Consider the following 10,328-nt stretch of genomic DNA (forward strand, 5'->3'; position numbering starts at 1 on the left):
TTGATTTTTGTTCAAAACTTATCATTGGTAATCGATTACCAAATCATTGTAATCGATTACACAAAGCATTCTTGTGAAAGGATGTGACTCTTCACATTTGAATTTGAATTTCAACATTCAAACACACTGGTAATCGATTACACCATTTTGAAATCAATTGGAACGTTGTAAATTCAGTTGAAAGCTTTTTGAAAACAATCTTTGCTACTGGTAATCGATTACAATAAACTGGTAATCGATTACCAGAGAGTAAAAACTCTTTTGTAAAAGGTTTTGTGAAAAATTCATGTGCTACTCAATGTTTTGAAAAACTTTTCAGTACTTATCTTGATTGAGTCTTTTCTTGATTCTTGAATCTTGAGTCTTGAATCTTGTTCTTGATTATTCTTGATTCTTGATTCTTGATTCTTGAAAACTTGAAACTTGAAACTTCTCTTGAATCTTTCTCTTGGGCTTTTTGTCATCATCTTTGTTATCATCAAAACACCTTGAATCAATCTTGATTCATCATCATGGATCAATCGTGATTCATCATCATGAAGCAATGAAGTTTGCTTCTACACTTTTTCTAGTCCAACTGTGGATTGCCTTTGGGGTTAAATCTGGAAGACATGTGCATTACCAAAGTATAAGAACTTGGTATGGAGAGCCCATTCGAATATTATGACAGTAATGGCTATTCTGGTAATAAGTCATATTGAGGTGACCCAATTTGTAGTGGCAGCAACAACAAACCACTTTGAGGCTCGATATCTTCCAAAAAAAATGGGGGTGTTAGGTTTGCGCTGGGCACTCCACACGGTCCATGATTTATGCTTATTCCAAGCAGTTTTTTGAAATTGATTGTAGGAGACTTTATGATCAATGGCGTAGTAAGGATAAGAATGCTAGAAGCTACTTTCGCAGCATGGTGAAAGAATGCAGGATAATGGGGGAGAAGAGTGCTTGTTGGTGACCTCTTGTTCACAAAGAGAGAGGGGAGCAAACTAACTCATGTTCTAGCTGGATTAGTTTTTAATTATCATATGGTTAGATGAAGTCCCATATCAGTTGGATTTCTAAAGATGTAATGCATTATGTTTTAGTTGAATAATACCAATATTCTATTGTAAAAAAATAATTATTAAATTGGTTGATTACAAATTAAAAAATAATATGGTTGATTTTATTTAAGACTTAAATATGTTTTTGGTCAATGATAAATGTTCGTTTTTGTATTTGGTCCCTAATAAATTTTTCCTTCAGATCAGATCCCTAATATTTGAAAAAATTTGTCCTAAGTCTTTGTCGTCAGTCCGAAATCGTTATCTGCCTATGTGATCATTAACCAACCACACAAGCATGCCACATGTAATCTTTGTCTAAGTGGGATTACACGTGGAAAAAAGATTTTTTTTTAAAAAAGTAAAAAATGATGTCGTTTTGCATGTTAAAAAAAATTCTTTTTTATTCCGAATCTACTACCCTTTTTTCTGTTGAGCCTATACCTCTATCTGCTCCTACTCATCGCTGCCACCGCAAAGTTGTGCATCTTGTGCAAATATTAGTAAGGAGCAGCATCAAAAGAAAAATAATGAATCCATTGATTTGCATAAAACCAAAAACCAGGAAGAAAAGAAAGTCAAATTAAGGGAATTTTTTTTCATAGTTATTCCATAAATTAACATAGAAAAAAATTGAGATGGAGCCCAAATTCGTCCTAAGATTCAGGCTGAAACCCATTACTAGTCCACCTTTTTAACCCAAATTCGTCCTAAGATTCAGGCTAAAACCCATTACTAGTCACATAGGCAATTAACGATTACAGACTAACGATAGGGACCTAAGGAATTTTTTTGAAATATTAGGAACTCAATCCGAAAGAAACATTTATTAGGGACCAAACACAAAAAACATGTATTTATCAGGGATCAAAAACATATTTAAGCCTTTATTTAATTTTTAATGTTATTTAATTTTCATCTTTGACTTTAGTATTAATTAACTATTTCTCAAAAGTTTGAAAGATTTTTTCTTTTTTGTAATATTAAGAACATTAACCAATTTTTATAATTTTTTTAACGAGATTAAATATATTTCTTCACGATAAATATTTCTCATTTGTTATTAATATAGACTAAAACAAAATTTGTTAATTCATAGGAAGCAAACATAAAATTTTCTAATTTATCAGGGATTAAAACAAAAATATCAAGGATAAAAATAAAAGTGTTATTTTATTAGGGACTCAACGCTAAGCAAAAAATTCTTAAAAAAAACACAAAAATTAGATATTTATTAGGAATAAAAAATATATTTAACCCAAAATTTTTTCATTAAATATTTAACTCTATTGCATATATAAGAACCAAACTTGAGGTTATTGGTCAAACTAAAATAATCTAATGTCGGTTGATTCACTTGCTCAATAATAACAATTATCCTAATTTAAACTACAAAGTTAGTTAAAGATTGTCATGGACAAAGACTAAATTTTCTCTTTTTTTTTTCTTTTTTATTTGAATCTCCTTTTTTTTTTGTAAGGTACATCTAGGGCCGAGCGATTTGAGAATGACACAATCAATTTGTAAGGTGGTTGTAAGCTAGAAATTATCTCACTTATATACTCTAATTTAGAGTCATATAACTAGTTGGTGTGAGATAGTCAGGACTTTTGACCGTTTGAAAAAAATGTCAAAAGAGATCAAGATCTGAATTAACCCAAAAATAAAACGTCTTTCTAATACATACTAGAGGTCATGTATATCCTCCAACAGGACCAATACATGCAAATATATATCAAGCTACAACACATATTTATCACCTATGTACCCATTTACATTGAAAAGCTAAAATCAACGAATGCAATAATGATTTCAAATCTCCAACTACAACCAGGATAATCTTGATTAGTTCCCAGCTTTGTTCACCACATTCAATTTCATCATCTGCCAGTGATTTCAGTGAATGGAGTGAGTGTACCCTGGATGAGGGAGTTATCTTCAGCTTCTTTGAAGGATGGAGGCATAGCAGGCCACATAAAAACTGGTCTTTCCTTAGGCACCTCAGGTGGGGGTGCTTCCCCATTCAGAACCTGAAGAACAGTTCTCATGGATGGCCTATGGTGTGGGTTTGGATGGCAACAAGCCAAGCCAAGAACAACAACACACTCCACTTCTTCCTCTTTAATCTCCTCCTTCTTCAGCCTTGCATCCACAACACCAACTACTTCCCCCTTCCCATATAAGTCCCAAACCCAATACACAATGCTGTTTTTGTAGTCATCTTGTGCATACACACTCCCTGGCTTCCTTCCACACACAACCTCTAACACAAGAACCCCAAATGCATACACATCTGTCTCCACTGTTGCTCTACTTGTGAGAAAGGTCTCTGGAGCCATGTACCCTGGTGTCCCTGCAATCTCCTTTGTAGAGTGGTGTGTTTCATTTCTCTGCTGAATGGTTCTTGCCAATCCAAAGTCTCCCAACTTGGCATTGTAGTCTGAGTCCAACATTATGTTGCTGGCCTTGATGTCTCTGTGAAGAACCCTCTTCTCACACCCATTGTGGAGATAGTCTAATGCTTGAGCCACGCCATGAATCACACTGTGCCTTGTTTCCCAAGTCAGTGTTGAAGAACACCCCTCTTCAAGGGTGTTGTTACCAAAAGTTTTGTCACCAAAGAGGTACTTGTCTAGGCTTCCCTTAGGCATGAACTCATACACAAGGAGAAGCTCTCTTTTCTCATAGCACCAACCTGTGAGTTTCACCAAATTCCTATGGTGAAGGCTTCCAATTGTTGTCACTTCTGCCACAAATTCTTGCTTCCCTTGGCGTGAGTTCTTAGAGACTCTCTTCACAGCTACCTCCTTATTGTCCAATAGCCCCTTGTACACAGTTCCAAATCCACCTTCTCCAAGCTTGTTTTGAGGGCTGAATCCACCTGTTGCTTTTGTTATTTCCATTAGCTTAAACTTCTTTGGAGCCATAGAGGAATATTGAATTTGATCCTCTATCCTTGGATATGCATCTTCTGGCATCTCCATATGGCGCTTCCTTTGCCAATACAAGAAAAAGATCGCCAACCCTCCTATGATGATAATAACAATCACTAATGGAACAGTAATATAAACCCACAAGAGACTTTTATTATCATCATCTGCAATATCAACACCACTGAATTCCCATGATCTTACACAGTTCAGCTCCGTGTAGTTACTTGTTGAAGCTGAGAAACCAAGGTAAACCACTTCTTGAAGATAGTTAGATAGATTAAGAGGTGGAGATACCAAAAGGGTCTTCATAGATTCTTCAAAACCAGTCATCGAACCAAAAACCGTTATCATGTCATTCATATACTGAATTTTGAATGTTACATTTATACCTGATGAAACATTGACCCCAGTGTTGATTAATGGAACCTGTTGAATGGAATTGATGCTGTTTATGTTGATGCCAACATGGTTGTCAGGGCCATCTTCTGTGAAGCTTTTTCTGGTGTCAAACTCCACTGCTAGAATCCCAGCTTGTGAAGTTCCATTAGAAGTAGCATTTACAATACCAAGCCATTCTCCATCACTGTTTTGTGGGAGAGTGGTATCTGAAGTTAAGATAAAAGCCAAGCCTTCTCCACCAGGGGTTGTTTCAGGAGTGATGTTAAGCACAAAAGTGGTGTTGAAGGAAGCAATTTGGTTCTTCTTCTTGCTCCAAAGTTTGTATGGCTTGTTGTAGAAAGCACGTCCAGAATAATCATGAATACGACCACGAATATCTGGGGTCACTTGGATGGCATCTAAGTATATTAGTGAATTCTTGCTCAGCAATAAGTCTGATTCATTCTCTTTCTGGAAGGTAAGGAAATTGAAATAAAAACAGGTAACTTTGGTAAGGGTTATGATAATGAAGATGGTTGATGCTAACTGGTATTTGACTAACCAAGGGAGGTGCATATTTCTGTTAGTGAATTGGCCAAGATTTTCAGACAAGATGAAGGATCAGCAACAAGGGATTAATTTGAAGGCTAATTCTGAGTTATGAAATGTTTAGGATGCATCATTAACTCCTATGTTTTTATGACCATATATTATACTGTGGACTAGGTCGATTAACTCAAGGTTGTTTTATTTTATTTTTTTAAAATTGTTTATCCTTGTTTCTTTAGCTTATCTTTTTCGGGAAAAACTCTTGCGTCGTCTTTGAGGAATGGAAATAAAAAAATCTCCACTTACCATTAAAATAATATTAGTTTGAACACTTACAAAGCCTAGTAGATTTCATAAACAGATTCAGAGCATTTAGTTGTGAATTAAGAACGCATCCGGTCAAAACAGAAAAAAAAGTAAGAACGTATTGAAATTGTAAAGGTTTTTTTATTTATTTATTTATGTGAAAAAGGTTTAATTAGGAAAGATAAAGTCTTATCTCTAATGGTGGATTACAAAATATTCATAATGTGCATTTAGGTAAAAAAAAACTTTAACACTAATTAGATACGTGCTTTAAATGTAAATATTTATGTGTAAGTTATTTTTATAATCAAAGAAAATATGGTCAATTTTTTTTTAAGAAAAGATACGGTCAAACTATCTCCATATAAGATGTATATTGTTTTCAAAACTATCTTTTGAAGAGTTCAAAGAAATAAGTTAAAAATAATTTATAAACATGTACTATTAAGTTTGTCTCTAAATATAATATTATTTTAATTAATTCATATATTTTAAGAAAGTTAGTTAATTTAACGTCAAATAATCACTTTCGTCCCTCAACGATAAAGTCCTAATAAGTTTGTCTTCAAAAGATATAAATTTAAATTTTAATCCCCTTTTCTTATTAATCAATGTTATGTTTATTATTATATTTGTTCTAACTTATGCTTGCTATCTTCACTATTTTTTTAAGTGTTTATTGTAATATTATGTTGTAACCATAAAAAAATGGGAGAAATGAAGATTAAATTATGTTTTACTCTTAAATAAAATAAAATTTTGAGTTTGACAAATTAGTCAAATTGAAACTTACTGACATTTTGGTCCAATGAGAATTTACTAACATTTTGATTCAATATATTCAATAGTCATGTAACAATCATTTTTATAATATTTTCATCCATGTGTATCACGTATGCTTTTTCATTAACGGTAACAGATAAAAGTTAACGGATGATGAATTTGTCACACTTTTTTCACTTTCGGAGATTAAAATTTGAATTTATATATTTCAAGGACAAATTTGTTAATGTTTTACATATTTAGGGAGGAAAATGTCTATATCCTTAATTTAATTAACAATATTAAATTTGTCAATAATTTGTTTTATTTTTTCAAAATTATTCATAAAATTGTTAGGACTCATAATCTTACTATCTCTACGTAGATTCTATTCCATAATACATTTTAGTTAGTCTTTAGCTTTTTTTAATTGCTTCTAATATTTTTTGAAACACTAATTTTTAACTTTTTATATTTTCTTCCACTTGTATTCTTGATATATTTATTTATTTTTCTTGTTATTTTTAATTTTACTGTACACTTCTAATAAAAAAAAATCTTATATTAATGAATGGAGTATCATAAACCATTTTCATAACTTCTCCTAAACAATTATACAAGCGCTTATATAATATATAAAGATAATTTTAAATATTTCCTAATGTATGTAACGAAAATGTTAGAACTTGAATTGGAGCCAAAAATTAGATCTGGCTTTGATCTTTCGACCGCTACCTACCACCCAATCTACCTAGAGTTTGTCCCAACAAAATATTTCATGTAATAGGAATTAGGATCCACCAGTTAAAGAATAAAATACAATCAACTAATTGAATACAAGTGATTAATATATTAAAATTCAAGTTAAATTATTTAAATATTTATTTGAATGTGATTTTTGACGAAAATAATTTTTATCAAATTTTACTTACCTTTCCACCAAATTCTAAATTAATGAGGACTCATTTTTTCAAATGAACCAGAAAATTTTTAAAAAAAATACAAATGATTACTTTATCTATATGGTTTTGCTTTAATCTCGACGCATCCTAATAATATAGTATAAACTAAATTCTCTTTTTTAAAATAATGATAGTCAATGACTTGATGAATACAAGTTGCGCTGGCCTGCGTCTTCCTTCTCAACACAAAAATCACATCGGGAAGTTTCGCTTTGTTGCCGTGTCTGCAATCTGTAATTGGACCTTAAACTCTTTGCATGATTTTCTTATTATTTTCTGTCGATTGGAATACTTCTCTTATTGGAATTAAATATTTGTTACAATAGTTATTGATATTTTTTTTATCATCCAAGAAAAAATATATTAAAAGGGTATATAAGGGTACCGAAACCCAAATTCAAACATGTTCCAAAAAAGGCTACTAACCCAGCAAACATTATAAAAGTAGCCTCAAAATCAGAAAGCTAAAACTAACAGAGTTATACAATTTTTGCCTTCCTTTCATGAACTAGGATAACAGTTACATGATTGTTGCCCTCCCTGCTTTAACCAGAATTTGACGCCACTGCATAAGTCATGTGCTTTGAAATTATTTTTTTTACCATGATCGCACTAAGATTGAACTCTATGATGCATATCACCCCAAATTCTCCATCACTAGACATATCCTAGTGGTTATGTGCTTTGCAATTTGGCAACATATTTAGGTCCTGTTTGGATGCACTATTGTAAAAGACCTTATAGAGAAAGAATTTATTCAAGAAGCTCTTATCTGAAAAGTTACTTTTACATAAGTTAATTTGATGTTTGGATGATAAACTCTTAAGTGCTTATTTAAATTAATATGGTGTTTGGATGAAATTGTAGAAGATCTTTTGCATAATTAAAATTACCAAAAAGGATATTATATGCTTTGACATTATTAAAACTAATAATTAAATACTTAAACATTATTATATAATTATTAAATGCCTAAAATAATTAAATATTATTAAAAATAATAAAAATTATTTTCTTCTTCTATTTCATTTATAAAAATATTTTAACTTTATCATTATATTTAAAATAGTTATATATTTTCTAGAAATTTTGATTAAAAAATAATTATTTTTATAAAAATAAAATAAATGTATCTCATAAAAATATAGTTATACACCTTTCTACATAATTACTTTTCATATTTAAAATCTAATTAATTTATTGTTTTAGTAATGTGGTCACATACATTCTAGTTTATAATTTAATTATTATCTATGTAATTATAATTTATAACAAAATATAAAATATCATTAACTTGGTGATAATGCGATCAATAATGTCTTTCAATATAAAATTGTTCAAATGTACCCATACCATAAACATGCAACCTTGTAGTATTAAAAAATAAGGAAATTAAATACGTGTTGGAAACATATTCTTCAAAGATTCTCTAAATCGTTCCATTTGTAGAGTACTTTGAGCATCCGGTTCTTCCCATGTTGTAATACTAGGACCAACTTCACTTTCATCCTCATCACTATCTATATCTTCATTATCTTCATCTAGCAAATCAAATTCTCCATCACTCTTGCCATTTCTTTGAATGAAGTTATGTATAGCCATGCAAGCAAATAGTATACTCAATGCTAATATTTGAAAACAGAATGAATGAACAATAATATTGATAAGTGCTTACAGGAATACTAGTTCTATAAGGTGTGAGAATAACATTTACATACATAGATAATATAGAAACTATTATTGCATATTTTATAATTATATTTGTTGATTATTATTTATTACTAATATAGATAATATTGTAATTAAAAATACAACTTTTCATATTATGTAATTATATTTATTGATTATTAGTAACATATATAATATTGTAATTATAAATTGATTTTAATATTATATAATAACATTTATTGATTATTAGCAATATTGATAATATTGTAAATATAAATATTGATTATTAGTTAACCTAAAATTTAATTGCAGGTTATTCAACATTTAACATCGATGCTGACATAAGCACCAATGTAGAAATTACATAATTCTACATCGGTGCTTATGTCAGCAACGATGTGGAAACATGTAATTTCTACATCGGTGCTTACGTCAGCACCGATGTGGAAACACGCATTTGTTACATCGTTCATGAGGTAACACCAACTTAGAAGGTGTAATTTCTACATCGGTTGTCAAGGTAGCACCGATTTAAAAAATGCAACCTTCAACAACGGGCATGGCGTTAGCAATGTTGTAGATAGCACATTTTCTAAGTCGTTGATGACGTCATAAACGTAGTAAATAATGATTTTTCAAAGATGATGGTTTACTTAGGACCGATGTAGAAAACAATGTGTTTTCTACATCTGTGGATTGGCAACCGATGTCGAAATGTTTAACTTTCAACGACATCATATTCTACATCGGTTGAGCACCGATGTAGAATGGCGTTTTCGACCGATGTTGAAACTGCGTTTTGTAGTAGTGTCTACTCTATTTCTAGTTCATTTTAGACAAACTAGTCTTATAATAAGCCTGTGTTTTCATTTGTAATTTTGAAACACTACTTCCCCTAACACAATTGGCTCCCTTAAAAACTCAACATTCTCAATTTTGTGAATAAAAAGCAAGAGTTGTCTATGAAAGTTTGTAATTCCACTTGTTTGCATGTCTTAATAGACAATCATTATCTTTTTATATGTTTCTAGAACACATATATGTTCTGGAACATATGATATCTAAGCAATTCTACCATGAGCATGTATAGTGCTTAATTTATATATTTACAAGTATAATCAGTAAAAAAACTCAAGATAAAATTGAAACAATTTCAAGAAGAACTCTCTCTTTTAAGTTGTAATGTTCATTTATCTTTCTTTAGTTGTTGACTTGTCATTTTTAACTAATTGAATCCTTCCTCTAAATGCTTTTAAATTTACTGACTTATAGATTCTCCAGGCTGACTTCATTTATCCCTCATTTTTTTCTAGGAGTTTAATAACACTAATTACAAGAATCCTTGATCCCAATCCTACAACTGTAAGTATTCGACATGCTATATTTTTTTAATTTGGTTGAGTCATGTTAGTAATATATGGTTTTTAGCAAATATCCTTTGTTTCCCTAATACATCTCACGAAATTAACTTATGTTACTATATTGTCTCTTCTTAAGGCATGAAACGACGGATTACAATGAATGAGATCTTTGAGAATGAATGGTTCATGAGGAATTATCAGCCTCCTAGATTTTCCCAGGAAAATATTCGTTTTGATGATGTAAGAACTTTTGCTTTAACTTTTTATTTTGACTAAATATTGATTAGCAGAGCTTTGGATATGATTAATGATTCTAACCTTGATGTCAATGTGCCTAATTTGGTGCACAGGATTCACAAAAGCTTG

At 30.9% G+C, this 10,328-nt stretch overlaps 1 protein-coding gene and 1 non-coding gene across 2 annotated transcripts; both read right to left on the reverse strand.

The window, feature by feature from the left end:
* Positions 1 to 2,460: 2,460 nt before the first annotated feature.
* LOC100788762 (probable L-type lectin-domain containing receptor kinase S.5) lies at positions 2,461 to 5,073 on the reverse strand. Its single transcript, XM_006587142.4, has one exon. It carries the CDS (start codon positions 4,928 to 4,930, stop codon positions 2,924 to 2,926), a length of 2,007 nt encoding a protein of 668 aa, XP_006587205.1. The 5' UTR covers positions 4,931 to 5,073; the 3' UTR covers positions 2,461 to 2,923.
* Positions 5,074 to 8,972: 3,899 nt separating this feature from the next.
* MIR10410B (microRNA MIR10410b) lies at positions 8,973 to 9,047 on the reverse strand. The gene has a single exon (NR_161702.1). It is a non-coding gene; the product is annotated as a microRNA MIR10410b (primary transcript).
* Between the last annotated feature and the right edge of the window lie 1,281 nt (positions 9,048 to 10,328).

Source organism: Glycine max, chromosome 9, assembly GCF_000004515.6.
Source record: "Glycine max cultivar Williams 82 chromosome 9, Glycine_max_v4.0, whole genome shotgun sequence".
Classification (NCBI taxonomy): domain Eukaryota; kingdom Viridiplantae; phylum Streptophyta; class Magnoliopsida; order Fabales; family Fabaceae; genus Glycine; species Glycine max.